This window comes from Rhinolophus sinicus, linkage group LG14 (genome assembly GCF_036562045.2).
Source record: "Rhinolophus sinicus isolate RSC01 linkage group LG14, ASM3656204v1, whole genome shotgun sequence".
Classification (NCBI taxonomy): Eukaryota; Metazoa; Chordata; class Mammalia; order Chiroptera; family Rhinolophidae; genus Rhinolophus; species Rhinolophus sinicus.
Genome location: NC_133763.1, coordinates 52,368,930 through 52,388,501, shown reverse-complemented (window position 1 = coordinate 52,388,501; position 19,572 = coordinate 52,368,930). Strand labels below are relative to the sequence as shown.

At 51.0% G+C, this 19,572-nt stretch overlaps 2 protein-coding genes and 1 long non-coding RNA gene across 6 annotated transcripts; 1 reads left to right on the top strand and 2 right to left on the bottom strand.

Moving 5' to 3' along the window:
• The first annotated feature begins 107 nt into the window (after positions 1-107).
• Positions 108-18,505, top strand: LOC109435381 (uncharacterized). Of its 4 annotated transcripts, none has more exons than XR_012491700.1 (8): positions 108-2,192; positions 2,988-3,122; positions 3,623-3,680; positions 9,333-9,465; positions 14,832-14,931; positions 15,541-15,675; positions 16,628-16,794; positions 17,169-18,505. It is a non-coding gene; the product is annotated as an uncharacterized LOC109435381 (long non-coding RNA). The 4 variants fall into 4 exon arrangements; XR_012491699.1 differs by having other exon boundaries at positions 16,628-17,767; positions 17,983-18,505; XR_012491698.1 differs by having other exon boundaries at positions 109-2,192; positions 16,628-18,505.
• On the bottom strand, positions 9,474-10,431 carry PRR9 (proline rich 9). The gene has a single exon (XM_019713234.2). It carries the CDS (start codon positions 9,906-9,908, stop codon positions 9,582-9,584), a length of 327 nt encoding a protein of 108 aa, XP_019568793.2. The 5' UTR covers positions 9,909-10,431; the 3' UTR covers positions 9,474-9,581.
• A 102-nt stretch (positions 18,506-18,607) lies between the features above and the next one.
• Positions 18,608-18,939, bottom strand: LOC109435375 (uncharacterized). The gene has a single exon (XM_019713210.2). The coding sequence runs from the start codon at positions 18,929-18,931 to the stop codon at positions 18,608-18,610; it is 324 nt and encodes a 107-aa protein (XP_019568769.2). The 5' UTR covers positions 18,932-18,939.
• Positions 18,940-19,572: the final 633 nt, after the last annotated feature.

Below are 19,572 nucleotides of genomic sequence, written 5' to 3'. Positions count from 1 at the left end.
GAGAAGGGGGCCCCCTGTTCCAGGAGGACAGAGTGAGGGGTGGTGGAGGGTGGGTTTGGGCTGGGTGAGTTCCACGTGCAGCCCCATGCGGAAGCCGGTGGGCCTGATGCTCGGTTGTCACTGGGCCCTGATCCAGCGTCGGGTGTTGAAGGCTCAGGCGGGGCTGCCTGGTAACTGGGGCACAGCGTTCATGCGAGTTCCAGCTCCGCCCTTGGAAGCCCTATAAATGGGAGTTTCGTGGTGGCTTCTCCCCTGGTTTGGGAAGCGGCTGCTCAGCAGTGCTCCTGCCCTCTAGCCTGCCCTCTCCAGACACCTGCCGCCAGATGTCTTTCATTGAGGCCGCTTCGGACCCCGGGTGGCTCTGGTCTGGGAGTTTCTTTGAACAGCAAACCAGTCCAGTTGAATCCAGAGACCCCGTATTTAAAGCCACTGTGTGCCAGGTCTCATGCAGACCTTGGGGTGGAGGGGAGAGGACAGGCCCTGCTCTCTGGGGGCTCCCAGCCCAGTGGGGGCACTGCCATGCCAACAGCACCTTGCGGCCAGACCTATTTGTTAAGTCCTCCAGTCTCAGGTTCCCCTCCTGTCCTTCTGTCCCTCAGCCCCCTACCCCCCCACTCTATCCTGTGCCACCACGCAGACAACTCTGTCAAGGGACCAGCAACCTCCATGTTTCTTGAGATGTTGATGGGGTTAGACTCAGTGGTTCTCCTTGCTTTCTTGACTCCTCTCTTCCGTCTCTCCAGACCCCCCATCTTTCTTCCCTGGATGCGCTTACTGGCTGGCCGAGCAGGCTCCCCCTCCACCATCCAGCCTCGGGATCCTGCAGTGATCCTGCCCCGAGGGCCACTTCTCTCCTTGGGTGATCTCTGTCTGCCACTGCCACGTCTTAAATTCCTTTTATGTGTTGATTACTCTCATGTTTATATTTCTGAGCTCCAACTTCTGTATCCAAATGTGCCGTGGTCTTCACCTCTCTGTTAGTGCTCCACCACCCCCCAAGCCGGAAACCTGGGTGCATTAATGCCATTTCCCTCTCCCTCACACCACACATTGAATCCACCTGTTGATCCTGTTCATGTTTCCTGCAAAGCACTTCTCAGACCATCTTCTCTCTGTGTCCGCATGGCCATCTGTCATCTTTACCCACAACTACAGTAACATGTCCTTTCCTGCTGGGTGTATCATCCATCCTTCATCCACTTTGCAGATGGAGTCACCTTTTAAAGCCTTGAATCAAATCACATCTCTTCTCTGCTTAAAATCCTTCAGGGTCCTCTCATTTCACTTGGAATAAGACCCTAACATCATACACATGTTTTCTGAGGTCCTGCTGGGATACAGGGTCAGGGAGGTATGTCTTTTTTCCTATAAACACACACACACACGTGTGTGTGCATAGCCCCTTGGCCTGATGTCCCCACGCTAAGGTAACCTTATTGTCAGGGGCCTGGCACACCCAGTACCCGGGATAGAGCCTGGCCTGTCATGGGTGTTCAAAAATATTTGTCGAATGATAGATTCGTGAAGGAGGTTTAGTTGATATCAGACTGAGCTTTACTGCATGGAAAACAATCATGAATGTCAGCACCAGTGTTGGAAGGTAATATGGAAATCATCTGTTTTAAATACACTACAAAATCTGGAGCCAGACGCCTCTATCATCTGTGAGAGCCTGAGTAAGTTGTTTATCTTCTTTGAGCCTCCGTTTCTTGTCTATAAAACAGTGATAAGAGGATGACCTACTTCTTTTGGTTGCTCTAAGGATTATAATAGTTACTCTTCAGGACGTGCTTGGAAAATATCTGCCCCGTACTAGTTGCCATTATTGTTATTATTGTTGATTATTATGACCTGCACTCTTCCCGGGTGCAGGAATGACTGCAGCATTCCTGGCGTGTGCTTTTGTAGTCCTCGTGGTGGAGAATGCTCTCCCTGACACCTTCAGCTGCTTCTAACAAAATTCCAAGCTATTTGTCGTAGGCTTGGCCCCCTTCATTACCATGGAACTCTATGTTAATGGTAACTCCATGCTAACGGTAATTAAAGGATGATTCTGGGACCCAATTCAATGTGTGTGTGTGGGTTCTCTCATCCTCACAGGCAATCCTCGGACACGCGCAGGGCGCCCTCACACCGCAACTCAGTTCTGATGCTTCCACCCGGAGATAGCATCAGATGGCACAGGTTGACGGGTCAGTGCCACAAGATTCCCCCCCTACCTCACCTCCCCAAAATACACATATTTCAGATGGCAGTCTTGAGTTCAGGTTGTCACCTGTCCCTTTGACTGGCTGGCTATAAATCAGACGTTCCCACAACCCGCTCCTTCGGTTTCGATGAATTTGCTAGAGCGGCCCACAGAACTCAGAGAAACATTTTACTTACTAAATGTACTGGTTTATTATGAAAGAATATAACTCAGGAGCAGCCAGATGGGAGAGATGCATAAGGCAAGGTGTGGGGGGGAAGGGCATGGAGCTGCCAGGCCCTCTCCTAGCACGCCGCTCTCCCCAAATCTTCAAGTGCTCATAAACCTGGAAGCTCTCCCAAGCTTGTTCTATGGGTTTTTATGAAGGCCTCATTAATAGGCATCCCGATGAAATCACTGGCCATTGGCCACTGAGTCAGCCTTTAGCTCTTTCCTTTCCCAGGAGGTCGGGGTGGGACTGACCGTTCTGATCACGTGATTGGTTGCCCCGGCAACCTGCCCCATCCTTAGGTGTGGTCCAAAAGTACATCATTACCACAACAAAATGGCTTTTCTTATGGCTTTCATCACTTAGGGAATTCTAAGGGTTTAAAGAGCTCTGTGCCAAAAATGATGAAGACCACATATAGTATGTTTCTTTTTACAAGCCACAACATCACAGTAATAATCGCAATAACATTTTACCAGTTACAAAGAGATTTCACAAATATCTCACTTGCTCCTGAGGATTGCCGTCCTGGAGACGTGTGGGTAGGAGACCATCATTTCCGTTTTACAGGTGCAGAAACTGAGGCTGGGAGATTTGCCCAAGGTCCTGCAGCCACTGAGGAACCCTGGACTCCATTATAAAACATCTGTAGGAGGGAGCTGCTTGTCCGATGAGTGCTTAAGACAATCCACTGGGATCAGGAAAGTAAGTTCAAACTTTTTTCTATAATTATTACTAATCTTTACAATTGTTTACATTTTGTATTTTCTTTTTTTTAAACTGGGGAATATTGGGGAACGGGGTGCTTTTCCAGGACCCATCAGCTCCACGTCAAGTCGTTGTTTTCAAGATAGTTGTGGCGGGCGCAGCTCACTGGTCCATATGGGAATCGAACCGGCGACCTCGGTGTTATGAGCAGTGCACTCTAACCACTGTGCAACCGGATGCCCTAGTATTTATTTTCTACCTTATATGATGTCAGGTTGATAGTGCCTACCTATTGTGTCTACATAATGTGTATGTATTATGGGACAAGCTCAAATAAAACTTTAGACTTTTTAGTATACATTCAGAAAAGTATACATACCTGTGCTGTGCATAGCACAACACATTTTCACAAGCTGAACACACCAAGGTAAGCAGCAAGCAGATCAAGAAATAGGACATTACCAGTGACATACAAACTCCCTTCTGTTCCCTTTCAGTTACTCGCATCCTGCCTCCAACTTACCTGTAACCGCCATCCTGACCTCTACAGCCCAGGTTTGCTTGGCCAGCTTTCGTACATTATATAAATGAAATACATGTTTTGTGTTGAAACCTGTGACATTGTCAGTATTCAACAGTCTTTGACCTCCATAAATGGCAATTTCATATGTCTCTGGAGAGGTTTCCAAAGGGGTGGCCCCAGTTTGTACTCCTGCAACCTCACGGACGCTGGGTAGTCTGTCTTTTCAATGTTAGCCATTCCAGTGGGTGTGTGGTGTGCACTGAGGTTTGGCGTTTCTCTGATAATTAAGGAGGTGAACTATCTTTTCCATGTGCCTACTGGTCATGAGCAAATAGTTTTTATTATCAACATAAAGAGTTTCATGACTTGGAGAGACGAGGGTACTTTTCCTAACAGCTTGGCCTACTTTTTTCTTGGACCGCTTAGGGGAGGAAACCCCGTCTTCTGATGCTGTGGCAGCGGGAAGGAAGTGGGGAGCGAGCCCAGGGGGGAGAGGAGGACTTCCACGTCTCGTCTTTGCCAGGTCTGCCCTGGGTGTGAGGAGAAGCTTGTTCTGTATCCAACGCCCAGTTTTCTGCCCCAATGGGATGTGTGTCTAGTCCTGGGCCTCTGGGGCAGATGTCTTTTCTGTGACTGGTTGGCAAAGGCTCTTTCCACTACATTCATAGCAAGCTGTAAATAATTCAAGTGCCGGAGTTGGGGCGATTTAAAAGATTAAAAAAAAAAATCTAGTCCAAATTTCCTATAACCTTCTTGGCTAGTCATTTGGCCTCCTCTCGCATACTTTCAGTGATGGTGAGCTCACTACACCACGAGCAGACCATTTCATTGCTGGGCATTTTATTCCCGACATGAGCAGAAATCTGCCTTCCTGTACCCCGAGCTCATTGAGCTCCCCTCCTCGCCAGACACTCTGCCATCACCCTGTTTCATGTACTCCGTGTTCTCATTTATGCATTTGCTTAGCTGCGTTTGTGTGTCTGCCGCGTTCGTGTAAGCTCTGGGAGGCAGGCACTCTGTATATCTGGTTCACCATTGTATCTCCAGTGCTTGGAACAGGGCTCGGCCCCTACAAGGCTCTCAGTACGTTTTTTAAAGGGAAGAATAGACATGGTGGAGTCTGGATTGGAGTCCCGGCTTCTGATTCCTGAATTGGTGTCCTGACCCACCATGCATGTTTGCCCCCCCTCCACCCCCACCCATGTTATTTAACTTTGTTTTGCACATTGGGCCTTCCTCCCTCTCTCTCAGATGCTACACCTCTGGGCCAGCACCCATCATGGGCTGGTCTCCAGTAAGTGCACCTGCCTCTGACTCAGGCCAGGCTGGGTGTGGCCCACCCAAAGCCCTTTGCCTCTATGGCCAGTAGGTGGTGCTGTTGGGAAGAGGATGAAGGGTTCCCAGGGCTTTTAAAGGAGGGCAGGTTGGTTTTGAGGCTGGCTGGGGAGTAAGGGAGCTGGGGAGCGTGAGGTCAAATGACCCTGCCAGCCCGCCAGCCTCTTCTCGCAGCCATCTCCAGGTGGGAGGCAAGTGTCTGTGGGAGAGAAGGAAGAGCAGGAGTGGGCGAGTCCAGACCTGCTGCCCACTGGCCAAAGTGTCCTGGGGCTCATGACGGCAGTGGGGACGGAGTGGGAGGACGTGGAGGTACCTCCCACCATGCCACTTCTCGGGGACATGACCTGCCAGGTCTTGCTTATGCAGGGCGAGCCTGGCCACTGGCCTATTGATCCAGTGGCCTCCACGCCACACACACACACACACACACACACACACACACACACACACACAGTGGGGCTATGAACGGGGGCAGGCAGTGGGCTCTAAGCCTTGTGGGCTCACAGTTCTCCAGAAATTTCTGCCTATTCCCACTTTGGGCTGGACATTCCTCCAGCGTGAGAGTCTCACCTGCTGGCCCTCTGTGCTTCCACGGCACCGAGCATCATGTCTCTACATGCAGGTGCCCAATTAGGGTGACCACTTTGTCTTGGTTTGCCTGAGACGATCCTACTGTTAACACAAATAGTCCTGCGTCCTGGGAACCCTCTCAGTTCCAGGCAAACCGGAATGGTGGGTCTCCCCATCGATGAAAGAAGCCTCCTTTGTCTCTGCCACATGAGGCCTGCTGGTGGGTCAACACTGAGTGTCGAAGGCTCGGGGGGTGGCCTTGTGAAGGCAAGCAAAGAACATAGCATGGCTAAGTGCCACCATCGGGGGCCTCATGCTGACTGTGACACAGGCCATTCACACAGAAGGCAGCTGCAAGGGGCACTGACCCCGGGGGACCAGTGCAGATGCATGGAGCCCAAGCCGAACTTTTACAGGGAGCCCAAGTGTCTCCCTGTAAACTTAGGAAACGGGCTTCCTGGAGGAGGTGAGCTTGAAACCCATGGGTTGGCAGACACAAGCAGGAGGAGAATCCTGGCTGGAGAGAGGCAGGTTCAGGTGGAAAGGAGGCTGCGAGGGGTTGTCAGGTGCACAGGGAAGAGACAGATCACTCAGGTCCAGGAGAGAAAGGAGGTCCAGAAGGTAAAAATGCAAGCAACAAAGGGAGACATGTGCTAGTCCCTGACTGGGAAGGTCGGGTTTGGGAGGCACGAGAAGTTACTGTAAGGTGCCACTCAGAGCTGAAGTGTTTGGGCCCAAAAAGCATATGAAGAAAGCGCTTAAATTTGAGGGTCCACTTCTGTCACTTACCTGTCCTCCTTTCCTTTAGCCTCAAGCTATGGTCCACACTCCGCTGGTCCCCTGGAGCCTGGGCCCCCAACGGGCCTCCCAGGAATGTTCTAGAGGCCAGAGTCATTTCCTCTGGGCGGAGCAGGTTCTTGTCTACTGAATGGATGGGTGAATCCACAGCGCCCTCCTTTGAAGTCCTGTCCGTGTGCATCTTTTCCTCTTGCCACATGGAGTCCATAGGTCCACTGTTGTCACATACTGACTTACCTGCGTCAAAAATCGAAGTCAAATCAAGTTAGAGAAAATTTAAAAGTTGATTGTGCATACAAAGGCATCATTCCGGAAACTGGAGGATTTGCAGCCCAGATGGGCAGCAGCTCAGACCGTGAGGGTGAGAGCTGGGTGTACAAAGATCAGTGAGGAGTGTTATGATTGGCTGGAGAAGACGGCATGCCCTTCCTCGTTGGCAGCTGATTGGCCGGGAAGCTATGAGGTCACACTGAACCGAGGAAAGCTCAAGTTGGCTTATGGTGAGAGCCAACATTTTGGGGAAATCAGGATAGTTTCAAGTTTCGCTTACGTGGCTATGGGTGTTTGGTCCAGAGGTGTATTTGAACTGTTTGTTTTTTCTTCAACATTTGTCAACTAGAAGGTCTAACTTCTGGGACTTTTTGGTGATTCCCTTCCCCCTGTTTCTGAAAGGTTTCAGCACAGGTACCAACAGCTGAGGGAGTCTGTCTGCCATGTGCTTGGTCATAGCTGTCCCCATGGCCCAGGTCTGTGTCATTAGGGCCCTGGGCCCAGCGGTAGCAGCCTGGGCAGAGCCGCGGGGAAGGTGTGGTGGTTCCCATGACAGCTTGATGAAGGCCTGCTGGCTCCTTAATGTCTGTTCCCCTATCTGCAATCTGCAGGTTTGTCTCCTTGCTGTCTGCAGAGGTCTCCCCTGTAATCAGCGGGTTGTCTTTTCTCTGATATGGCGGGACTCCCCCGACTGCTCAGCCCCGTGCTTTCTCTCAGCACCTGATTTTGGATGCCAATCTGTGCACACCTTTTGTGCCGGAGAACAAAGACATTTCTTGGGCCTGAGCCAGGCTGGAGACACGTCCCTGGGCCTCCCTCAGCCCTGTCAGAAGCCGCACTGCGAGGATGGCTCTCAGGGACCTCAGGCTGGGGCCCTGGGAGCAGCTGGCTGACGCCACAGTTGGCAAATGGAAAAGGAAACTTGTTCCAACCAGGCAGGGAGGCAAGAGAACTGGGATTCAGGCCGCTGGGGATGTTCAGGGACTTGTGGCATCCAGGAGGTTTTGGAAACCTGTGCAAAGAAGCTCTCCAGCTCTGCAGGGGCACTGCCTGCCTGGGTCACTGGCATCTCTCCAGCGCCTGGCACAGTCCTGGCCCTTGCTCGGTGGGTGACTGAATGCATGAGGAGGAGACAGCTTCCAGAAGCCTTTTCTGTGTGCCCAGGTGCTTGATGCAAGTAAGAGCCCTGTGCTGGCGTCCAGCAGGCCTCCAGCTAGAGTCTTGACTTCGCCAATTCCTGGCTTTGTGAGGCCAGACCAGGTCCTTCATGAAGGGGCAACCTATGAGCCCCCTGAGGCTGTGGTCAGGATCCTGTCACACAGTGCGAGGAGCCCAGGGCCTGGCACTTGCCATCTGCAGACTCAGTGGGGGCGGAGGGCTCCATATTTGTGCCCGACCTCTTTTCCCAAGACATTCCCTAGTTTTCTGTCTGGCCTTAGAGCATTTCAAAGACTGAGAGCCTGGGGCGATCCCAGCGCTGGAGGGCCCTCAGTTCAGCCTAACAGCCCTCACTGGGGCGCCCCTCCACGCTGAGTAGGAAGGGGATGCATGGGAGGAGACCCTTACCCCTCAGGAGTCTGGCTCTTGACATAACCTTTGGGCCCGGTCAGACCGCAGGGCACAGCTGAGGAAGCTGTGGTTCGTTCTATCCTGTACGTCTGCGGTTCCTTTCACTCAAGCCAAGAAGCTTGTGTTTCCTCCACAGCTGGAGGGGGTGCAGGGTGTCCGGAGGTGACCCTGGCCACCTGGCTTGCCTGAAATCTGTCCAGACAGACAATTTTGGTCCTTGAGTCTGTGTTCATCTCAGACGCACGCGTGGTTCTGCCTTCTGACAGGGATGCTATGCTTGTGGGTGTCACAGGTTGACTGGGGACCCCTTCTTCCACACAACTACTCTCCTCCCCATTTTAGCCCTTTCCCCCAGAAAGCAGGGATCAAAGAGGAAAGATGCTGTGGTGGAAAGAAGCCCGGGTCTGGGGTTTTAAGTGTGGGCGGGTTGCAGGCCCTGATGGGTTTTCTCGGGTGTCAAGTGTACGCATAGGTGAGCCTAGGATATGTTGTGGGTGACGGAGGGGTGGCCCAGGTGCCCCTCGAGGAGGCCCCTTCAGCATTGCTGTGAGGTCTGTTTTTCATTCCTACTCCAGATTCTCCAAAAGAGAGAGAGAAAAAAAAGGGAGAGCATAAGTATCACAAGGCCAGCAGGGAGTTGGGGCGGGGGCGGAAAGAGCACACGTTAAGTCAGGTGTCATTCTTAGGATCAGCTTTATTCTGTATTTCACCTTCACCAGGGAGAAGAAGCAAAGAAGCTGGAGGGCAGACTGGCCCGCACCGCGCAGACACACATCATATCTCTAGAGAATGTACGTGGCGGAAATAAGGGGTCCTAAGCAGACCACGCCCCAAACATCCCATCTTGTCTTGCCTTTTTTTGTTTCATTTTTTTACAGCACAACTGACATCCCCATGTCCAATTATTTACCGTTCTTTTTTTTAGAAGGCAGAGATAAAATCACCCAATTTTTTATTTTTTGCACACCCACGGTGGTGGTGAGCAGTACGCAGTCCATCAAAATTCAGTGTGTTGTGAGGCCCCAGTGGGAGGCTGGCACTTGGAGATGAAGGGAGGCGTCCTTGGCTCTTACACACCCAGGGGTGGGTGCATTTTTGCCCCGATGGAGCTGAACCAGGCTTCTGTGGTCTCCCCTGGCCAGCGCTGTGTTCCCACCATTGAGACCTCCTACCAGACCGCCGAGAACAATGCTCACCCACAGAGCTTGATGAAATACAGACAGAACTGTCTTCAGAGACGCAGCCCAAGTCCTGGAATACTGAGGAAGCCAGCAGGTAAGAACCCGTGCACCCAGAGGTAGGTGCCCACGGGAGAAGATCACCATAGCATGGGCTGGGGTTGGGTTGTCATCTGCGGCCATCTTCTTGACCCCAGATGGCATTACGAGCCGCTACTTTCCTTTGCCAGGCGGGGAGCACTTCTCCTGGACTTTCTGTGGGCAAACCTCCGCACACTTTGTCTGAGATAGCTCCTGGCATGGCTCCGCACACTGGAGTGGGCATGGGTCTTCGCCTTTCTGTGGGCAGTTGTCTAGCTTTAACTCCTGGCACTGAGGAAGACACACCTCCTGAGCTTGCCCGGGGCACTTCTCTTGGCAGGGGTCCTGGCAGGGGGGCAGGCACACCTCTTCAGCCTTTGCCTGGCACTGCTCTTGGGTCTTTTGAAGACACGGAGGAGGCAAGCATGACTGCTTGCTCTGGTGTTCGTTGAATGACATTCTAGGGCGATTTGCAGAGCCTGAAACAAACACAAGATTTGAAGTTATCTGCCTTAACAGTACCAGGCGGGGGCTTAGGGTTGGGGAGGTGGGATGTGGAGGTAACACCCTACGAACTCATTTCTCTGCTGCTTTTTACCCCTTTCCCTTTTCGACCCCCAGTTCAGCCTCCTCTGATGCCCATCTGCCTGTAAGGTGGGAATATCCTCATAGCTGTTGTCTGGATATCCAGAGCCCCACGCCCCAGTCCCACCACGGTTCTTTGCCTCCTATGTGGCTCATGTTATTGAAAATCAGGTGCAAGAGACTAGACAGAATACTCAGGCTGGTTTGAGAGGCCCAAGAAATGGCAAACCACTCCAAAAACCAGCAGAAAGCACAGTGCCGTGCAGGAAGGGAGCCGTAGCTCAGAGACAGAGCAGCAAGGGAGAGAGAGGGCACAGGTGTCCCCACTTACCTGACGCTCAACGAGACTCAGCAGAGGATGGGGATTGCGGAGCCCGGCCAGGTACGCACTTTTATGCAGCGCTTAGTCCAGCCTCCCACAGGAGTGACTGGCCACGTGGGCTGAGGCCCTAATTGTGGAGTCACCATAACGAGCTTTGTCTGAAACTGCCCACAGTTTGAATCACTGCTTGGGATGCCAGCTAATCAGCTTCCACTGTGGCCTCTGGGTCCTCAGCAGACCTCAGAGGGAGGGGTTCCTCGCAGACCTCTCATTAGAAGCAGCAGCAAAAGAATGTTCATAAAACGTTATCTCAGCCTGTTCTACTAGGGTTGGGTTCCTTGTCTGCCCAGAGTGGTTCAGGATGTGGTGAGAGATAAGAGACCCCTTGCTCCTCTTATCTCCATCCGTGGGAAGGCTTTAGACCTAAGGCCTGGGTTCTGTTTGGGTCAAGGCCACGGACGGCTTCTTTCAGACATGTCCACTGGACACTTCTTTATTGAGCCTGGGAAGTCACACTTCCAGACCCAAGAACGATGGATTGCGTTCCGAGCAAACAAAGGACCTTTGGCTTCCTGGAGAGAGTGATTTTCCTGCACAGAAGTTTTAAAGAAAATTGCAGTGATTTGTTACTCTTGGGTTGTGAAGTAAGGTAGAGGAGAAGAGAGAGGAGGGAGAAGGCAGGTCATCTTCATCTTCTCAACCTTGATTTCTGAGACTTCTAGAAGTTACCGAGTTTTCCCTAGTGGCCAAGAAAACAGGATGGAACAAGGTTGTCTCCTTGCTTTCTGGAAAACCTTTTCTTAGAACTCAGGTCAGTCAAAGCCAGTGGGATGAAAGGAAAAGTTTCAAAGCAAAACACACCCACTTTTTTCTATTCTGAGTCTCGGTTTGGGCTGTCACTTCTGTCTTGTGTGCCCGCCCTCTCTGTGGCCGTCGGAATCCTAAGCATTCATCAAGGTTCTCCTCAAGTCTACAACCTTTTACGAGCCTTTCCAGATTACTCGAAACTGGAAATGGCTTCACCCCTTTCTGAACTCCCATAGTATCTGTTGTGTGTGCTATTTGTATGGCATTTGTATTGTTATTAGGAATTCCAGTTATTTATGTACAAGAGCTTATCACTCTCCTGGGTTGTAGGTTCCAAGAGGGTAGGGGCTGTGCCATAGATAGAGAAAGGGGTGGGGGAGAGGCTAGGGGAAGACACTTGGGGCCAGCAGGCTACTTAACACAACGTTAGTATCATAATCCGAATCTGTTGAGGACTCACCACCTCCTTCATGAAGCCTTCCCAATGCCCCCTGTGCTCCTGGTTGCGTCTCTTTTACTCTGTCCCCACAGTACTCAGTGTTTGATTAGATGTTTCTGCAGGAGACAGTGTCCCTCACTGAGCCCCAGGAGACCTGGCTCTGTCCCAAACAAGATGCGTGAGCTCCGACAAGTCCCTGACCCCCTCTGGCCTTACTTTGATCATCTTACAAATAGAGAAGTTACACTAGGAATGGGGGTGGGGGGGTCCATTCGAGCTTTGACATCCTGTGACACTCTACCTGCAGTGGTAATCGACCGGGGTGTCTCTGTGACTGTAAGTGTGTAGATGCATGTGTAGGGGGGCCCTTCCTTCTTGACTAGGTTATAATTCACCCCACAGGAAGTCCCATCCTCTGTCTTCTGTGTGTGGCAGTGGCCCAACCAGATGGCTGAATGACCTGAGGTGACCTAAGTTTTCCTAGGTGCAAAGTGGGAATATTAGGGTCTGAGTCCTCGAAAATCAACCTTAGTGGCCCAGCATCTGGGGCTGGGGCTCTGACAGCTCTGGGGAGATTGTCTCACCCTACATCTTACGATAAAGTGACTAAGTAGTTTCTCTAACCATCCCCAGCCCTCCAATGAGACTGGGGCTAATCTGATTTACTGTCACCTGAGAGTTAAGATTTTCAGATTTCTGCAGCTGTCATTATCGGGAGCCAGGGTGTAATTATACAGGGTCAGCAGAAGAGAGTCAGGTGTGTACAGGATGTGGCCTTTTTTCCCATTCCCATGAAATAACGATCTCCTTTGTTTAATCATAAAAGTTCCCAGACTCCTCTGATTCATTTGGCTGGCCCCGTCTGCATATTAAAGGGCGGCAGCTCCCATAAAGCTAAATGGCACAGGATGTGGCTGTCACCCCCGTTCCTGGGGAACAGGGACCTCTGGAGAGCTTACTGAGCTCGTGGGTTCCTGGGGAGAGTCCACCCCTCCTCTCACTTCCCTTCCTCCAGTGTCACCCACACAGTGTCTGAATCAGAGGTTGTGGGAGCGGCTGTGGATCACGGGCCACAGGACCCAGAGGCGACCGAGAGGCCACCTGACTCTACCTCCGGGTTTTAGCCCAGCACGTGCTCTCAACAGGAGGCACGGAATTCTTTTTTGACTGCATCTTTTTAGATGAATCAAAGGAGGTGCAAAAGTGGTAAAGGGTCTTGTTCAAGGTCAAGTGGTGGTGAGCTGGTGTCTGGATTAGGCAATGGCCTGTGGAGAACCCTTTAGGAGCTTCTTGATAAACTCCAAGGAGGCAGCCACGTGGTTCTTACGACTGGTCAGTGGGTCTTCGCAGTTTTGGGCTGATGAGGAAATAGGCGTAGGTACCCGCCTTCTCCTTCAGGGGCTCATGGCCCCAGGTGAAAGACCACAGACACAGGAAACGGGGGAAATGATGTTCCCACATTGTTTAGGTTTGATGTCGGTCTTCAGTCCCTTTCCCTTTTGTGTCTGGGTCCTGGCTCATCTTGGCCTAAATTGGGGTTAGAAATCCTAGACTTTTGCAACCACCATCTCACTGTGACTTCTTTCCTCATGTGACACTAAGGTCTATTAAATGCCACATCTGGCTCTCATATTCAGTGATGCAAAAGTCCCTTCTGTCTCCTGCTGTGATTCGTGGGCTCCCGGGGCCCAGCTTGGTAACGGGGTGGAGGGGGGTGGAGGGGATGGCCCTTAAATCCATTTGCCTTTAAAGATATTTCTCCACCTTTCCTATAATTCGCTCTTTGTCCATCCCACAGCAGGTGGCAAGGCACTTTTGCTGCAGTTGGTGACAGGTGACAACCCCAGTGACGACCTAGGTTCTCGAGCACTTTGCACTTTGGCTTTCTAAGGGGAGTTTCCCACGTCAGGAGCTTTGTACCTGTCCTCTTGCTCAGTCACTCCTCTCCAAACCTTGCTGAGACTTTTCTTCTCATTCTTCTCCCACGGAGGGCCGACAACTTGCCCGGACTACACAGCTGGGAGTGTAGCGCTCTCCGTGTCTGCATGGTGACAAGCCCTCTCCCTTCAGCCTGCTGCCTTCCAGAAATCTGCTTTGAGGCAGGCCTCAGTGCCTGGGGGAGGCCAGCGGGGAGGGCGGGCAGGATCTGATCTTGTGGCCTTTGGGGGAAGTCACCAAGGCTAGGGATGCCTTTCTCTCAGTCCCCGGCCCCCATATTCAGCCTGTCCTCCTCGTCCCCGCTCTGAACTCTGGGAATGCCCATTGTGTGGTGAGTGTAAGGAGCACAGCGGCCAGGGGCTCAGCCCAGGGCCATCCCCTCCTGTTTGCAAAAGTGCCTCCAAAGCAGCTGACATTCACTCACTTCTTATTATTGAATGTCCACAGTGTGTGTGGCCAGTCTCTATTGTCAGACAGCCTACAGCCCCATGGAAACAGATGACCAGAATATGGTGTGGGAAGCCTGACAGGAGAGAAGGGCAGGGAAAAGCTAACCAGCCTGTGGGTGGAAGGTGGGGGGAGCTTCTTGGAGCAGGGGACTCCTGAGTTGATTTCAGGGATGCGGACCTGCCCCCGTGAGTCATGCAGAGGAGGATGCAATGGAAGGAGGAGGGATGATGGAGAAGAAACAAGTGTAAAGTCACGAAGGCTGGAAGCTCTGTGCTGTGTGCCAGGAAATGCCAGCAGTCACCTGTGGCCGGGCTGCAAGGTTCCAGAAGGGAAGCGGCAAGATAAAGCTTGAGAAGGAGCTAGGGGCCAGATCCTGAAGAGTTTTGCATGACAGGGAAAGACATGTGAGCTGTTTTCTAGGCAAAGAGGATGATGTGTAGGGTTTTAAGCAAGAGGATGATGTGTAGGTTTGAGTTTTAATTCGTCCCCCTGGCTGGCTTACCCCGGGGGGCGGGGGTGGGGTAGGGGGAAGGGAGGAAGATGAGCTTGGAGCCTCAGGAGCCAGTTTGGAGGCTCTGAGTGATGCAGGAGAGAGATGATAACAAGGGCTTTTCCCTCGAGCCTGGGAGAAAGCTCAGAGCTCTGGGGGCCAGGCCACTGAGGTTTCACGCAGCTGCAAGACAGGGGCAGCTGCAAACACCCGTATGCATTTTGTGATCAACGTGTATCTCATCTCTCCGTGTGTGTTTGGCGATTGACTGACTGTATTATCGACCTGTTTATCTGCTGAGCATCAATAGCTGTGGCACAGAAGCAGTTATGACTTGTCATCGTCTCCCAGGATGTGCCTGTGTTCGTGTCCCGGCTGGAGTATTTGCCATGTGGAAGCAGGATGGGTCACTGGTCACTTCCTGCCATCTGCCCAGGTGCCATTCACACATGTAGGTGGGGGATGCATGAAAATGACTTGCACAGTGGGTTCCTTCCAGCTTCAGAGCTTCCAAGCAAGACATTTCTGTGGTTCTGTGTGGACCTTGCATAGCACTTGCCCACCTCACAGCTGGTCACCGCAGCTGGCCCAGTTTGAGAGGGCTTAGGAGTCCTTTTGCATGGTGGCTGTACACTGCTCGATTCTTGAGAAAGCACAGTGCTGAGGGGTCTGTGGTAGAGTCTCCTCGGTCGCCATCGTAATGGACCCTCAGAACTGCGTTTCCATGAAAGGACAGAGCTTGGTCCTGCCCCATCACGTTATCTCTGAGCCATCAAGCCTGGCGCTGCAGATTCTCCTGGTGCTGCTTATTTATTTGTACAACCCTCTACCACGGGGTGGTGTGGGGGAGGGGGGTCGGGTCTGGTGACTGCCGTGGGCTGGGAGTAATTACGTCATTCTGCAGGGAGGTAGCGCTAATCACGTTCCAGCCATCGGCCTGGAATTGCCTTTGATCCGGGCAATTCCTGGGAAAGTAGCCATTACGAGATACCTATCTTTGGTTTCATTTACCTGGGAGAAAAGAAAATAAATTGGTACATGGATGTCTTCATCTTCTCAGAGCTGGCCTCCACCCAGTCTGTGCCCGAGTTCTCAGAGTCACCTGGGAGGGTCCAGCCCCTGACAGACACTGCCCTGGAGCCACTCGGAGGCCGGGGCTGAGTGACATGCTACACCTCCAAGGAAGGCACCCAAGGTGGGCATCTTGTCCACGGTGTGGGTTCAGGTGTAGGGAGGCATTCTTCCTTCTTCTCCTTTTTTCTTTTTTGTTCATTGAGCAAATGAAAGGACTTTGGGGGTCTCATATGTAGTGATGATTATATCATTTTTTTCCCATTACACAGTAAAAGCCTATTAATGAAAATCCAGAGACTAGTGAAAAATAAACACATCCCACTGGTTACCCATAAGTCCATTGTTCTAAAATAACTACAATGCTCACAGATTTCCTTCTATTATTACTATTGTATTATTAAAAAGTTTTTTTTTGATTAAACATAGTTTCTTTAAGCTATCCAGTCCACTGGGACCCTGCTTTCTCCCCCCTTTAATACATTTTAACAATTGGGTAATGTTCCATCAAGTAAGAGGCCCAAATTGATTTAATCAAATCCCTGTTAGATATTTAAATTGTTTCTAAGTCACACAGTGATAATCAGCTTTTGTTTTCCATTTTGGAATTATTCTTCTTTGCACAGATGCTAAGACCTGGAACAATTGGGCCAAAGGGTTGAGTCACTCTGTGCTTTTGAGACATTTTTCCATATTCCTCCAATTCTTTTCTAAAAGGATTTTTTGTCTGTTTATACTCTCACTACCCCTAGCTCACTTTTTGTATTTTTTTTGAATATTTTCTTTCTTTTAAACTTTTATTTATTTTAAGTGTGTTTTTCCAAGACCCATCAGCTCCAAGTTAAGCAGTTGTTTCAGTCTAGTTGTGGAGGGTGCAGCTCACAGTGGCCCATGTGGGGATCGAACCGGCAGCCCTAGTGTTACAAGCATCACGGGCTAACTGCCCCCCACCCACCGCCTCACACTCTTTAGCACTGAGATTTATTATTTAAAAGAGATCATTAAATAAGTGAAAGAGGATGTCACATTACTGTTCTATTTTTGTCTTCCCTCCCTGCCTTCTTTTTTATTTCTAGTGAGTCGGGAGAGTTTTCCGCCTGTTATCAACAGCTGACCACAGGCCCTAAACTAGGTTTCCAGGAGTTCTCAGTGTCCAGGAGGCACCCCTGTGATGGCCCTAGAGTGTGGGTGCCAGGCTTGCAGGAGACCCTGAGACCCCAAAGTTCTCCTCGTGTCTGAGAAAGTAATTAATAGTTTTCACATCTGGAAATTGAGGGGGGTTTGCACCCTTTTAAAGGCCGTGTCAGCTGTTGTGTCCTCAGCGTCTGCTCCTGCGATGACCTGGTCTGGTGGGGTTCCCAGGTGTCTTTTCTTGGGCATGTTTTGGACTCTCTGTTGTCACTGGACCCTTTGTTGTCCTGAACCATCTTCCAGACTCAGATGGATGGAAAGCTGTCCATGTGCCACGATCCCACAGGGAGCCACTCCAGAGTTGGCCTCTCGTTACGCATTGCGACAGCAGATAATCCTCAACCTGTGTCCACCTGAATGTTGTGGGCTGTCCTGATGTGTCAGCTTTATCTGTGTGACAAAACTCTCTTATCCACCTGGTCACAGGACTGGGCTCGTGCCCTTCTAGCAATCAGCTGATGTCCAAGCCATCAGCAAGCTAGGTCTGTACCTGGCCGAGGACCTTACCACATGGAGGGGGCCCAGGAGAGGAGGAGACCCACCCTGAGGAGGAGTGGGGACTGGCCGAGACCACTGCACCGGGCCCATGCTCCGAGGCCTGCACGTCTGGTTCCTGCAGTTCTCTCTTTAATTCTACGACCCCCTCCCCATCCTAATACCCTGTTTGGCCAGATGAACTGTTAAGTTCCCTTTTGTGAATTAAGTTAGTTTGACATATGCTTCTTGAACTGCTTGTAAATAATCCCCGCTAACATATTTCCCGAGAGTGCTTTTCCTGTTCATTCCAACTTGAGAGCCTCCCAGATGTATCCTTTTTTATTTTGTTTGTACTTACATTTTTCTTTTGAAATGTTGTAGATTCAAAGAAGGCTGCAAAAATAGAGATCCACTTACACTTCACTGGGACTCTCTCCACGGTGACATGTGACATAACTGTAGTTCAGTGTCAAAGCCAGCCAACTGATGTCAGTGTAATCCACAACTCCTTTATTATTTCTTGAAAGAGCATCTATCCGTGCTTACAGGTATAAGATGCTCACTGCTGCTCGGGACACTTACAGCCTGACGAGGAAGAGCTATTAAGTTCAGGTGTGATGTGTCACACCTGGGCAGGTACAACGTGCTCCCCTCACCATGCATTCAGAACGTCCCAGCAAACCAGGCACCTGGCATTTAACTCTTTAAGCCTCACGACAACCCCGTAACACTGGCGCTCTTAGCGTCATCGTTTCTTTTACAGAGAGAAGGACACCACGGCTCAGAGAAGTTAAGCAACTTGCTGAAGTTCACAAAGTTGTTAGGGAGTGGACCTGGAGTTTGAACCCACGAAGCCTGTTTTCAGAGCGCTCGGCCCAAGCACTGAGCCATGGGACTGAACGCAAAGGGCAGGCTGCTTTTCCTGAGCCTGTCTGGACCTCCTTTAATGCCCCCTCTTCTTCCGCCCTCATGCCCATTTGTGTCCCTGGGGTTAGCCCCTGTAACAGCTGTATTTATGGCTTTCCCAGGCTGTGTTCCAATGGGGAGGTGTTCCCTGGGCGCACCCCCAGAAGATGCCACTTCCGTCTATGCAGCAGGCAGGGCCAGGAGGACACCATCTTCAAAGGTTGTTGGTTGTGGAGGGCCAGGTTCTAGCCTCATTCCCCAGGGATTGTTTGTTGGTGGTTTAGTGCTGGAAACCAACACAGATAAACCAAAGACTGCCCCCAACAAAACAAAACAAAACCCCCAAAATAAAATGCCAGAGAAGAAAGCCTTGCACAGCAGAGGGACACATTTACTTGTCAGTTTCTGGCTTTAGCTCTCAGCCCCAGGTGGTGAACATGGCAGAGGTGACAGAGGTGGGGCAGGCTGGCATCCTTGGTGCCTCACTCTGGGGGTGGGCAGGGGGGTGGGCAGGGCGGTGGGCATTTAGGAGGACAGGGCTTGGCACAGTGCTTGGGAGCCGGGCATGGGCACAGCGTTGGGCACGGAGGGCACGGAGTGCATGGCCGGGGGCCCGGCGGGGGGCACGGGGGGCACTTCGGTGGCGCTGGGCACTTTTCCCGTGGGCACTTTTCAGAGCACCTTTGCAGCAGCTTCTTTAAACAGCTGGGCTGGCATTTGGTCTCACACTTTTGTTCACAGCCGGGGTCACAGCTCTTAGGCTCAGGCTTGGGTTCACTAGGTTTATTTTTATCATCACTCGACATTCTTTCTTGATTTTCTGGGCCCTGCAAAAAAATATGCGACAGGTTGTGTGGAGGAGACCACCCTGCAAAGTGGGAGAGGACCAGTATAGACTTCCCACTCATACCTCCTGCCCGTCCTTGTTCCTAAGAAAACCTTTCCTGCTCCCTTCAAAACAGTCATGGGGATGAAAACTACAGCACAGAGACTATATCAGTGATAGTGTTGTGACCGTGTAGGGTGCACGTGGGTACTATTCTAATTGGGGGATCACTTTGTAAGTTATATAAATGTCTAACCAGTACAGTGTACACTTGAAAGTAACATAAAATAATACTGTCAGAAAAAATAAATAAATCCTTTCCCAGGATGTGTTCAGGCTTTAGACCAAATTCTCATTTAAGGGCCATCCTCTTGTTTTCGTAGTGGATTGGTGACATTTCTTGATCTCTCCATTCTTTTCACTTCCTCTTGTCTCCATTCCATAGCCCCTAGCAGGCGTTCTTAACCCAAGAACCTGGAACCACCCCACCAACCATAAGAACCCTCTTTAACTATGTATTTCTCAATATCATTGGTGTCTTCTCTAACTTCATGTATTTTATTTAATTCACTTAAAAACATTCTCCCGAAGAGTCCATGAGTTTGATTCAAACTGCTAAAG

What these genes read in the sequence shown, in the direction of transcription:
- PRR9 (XM_019713234.2), bottom strand. Translation starts at nt 9,908, where the DNA reads ATGTCATTCAACGAACACCAGAGCAAGCAGTCATGCTTGCCTCCTCCG.
- LOC109435375 (XM_019713210.2), bottom strand. Translation starts at nt 18,931, where the DNA reads ATGTCGAGTGATGATAAAAATAAACCTAGTGAACCCAAGCCTGAGCCT.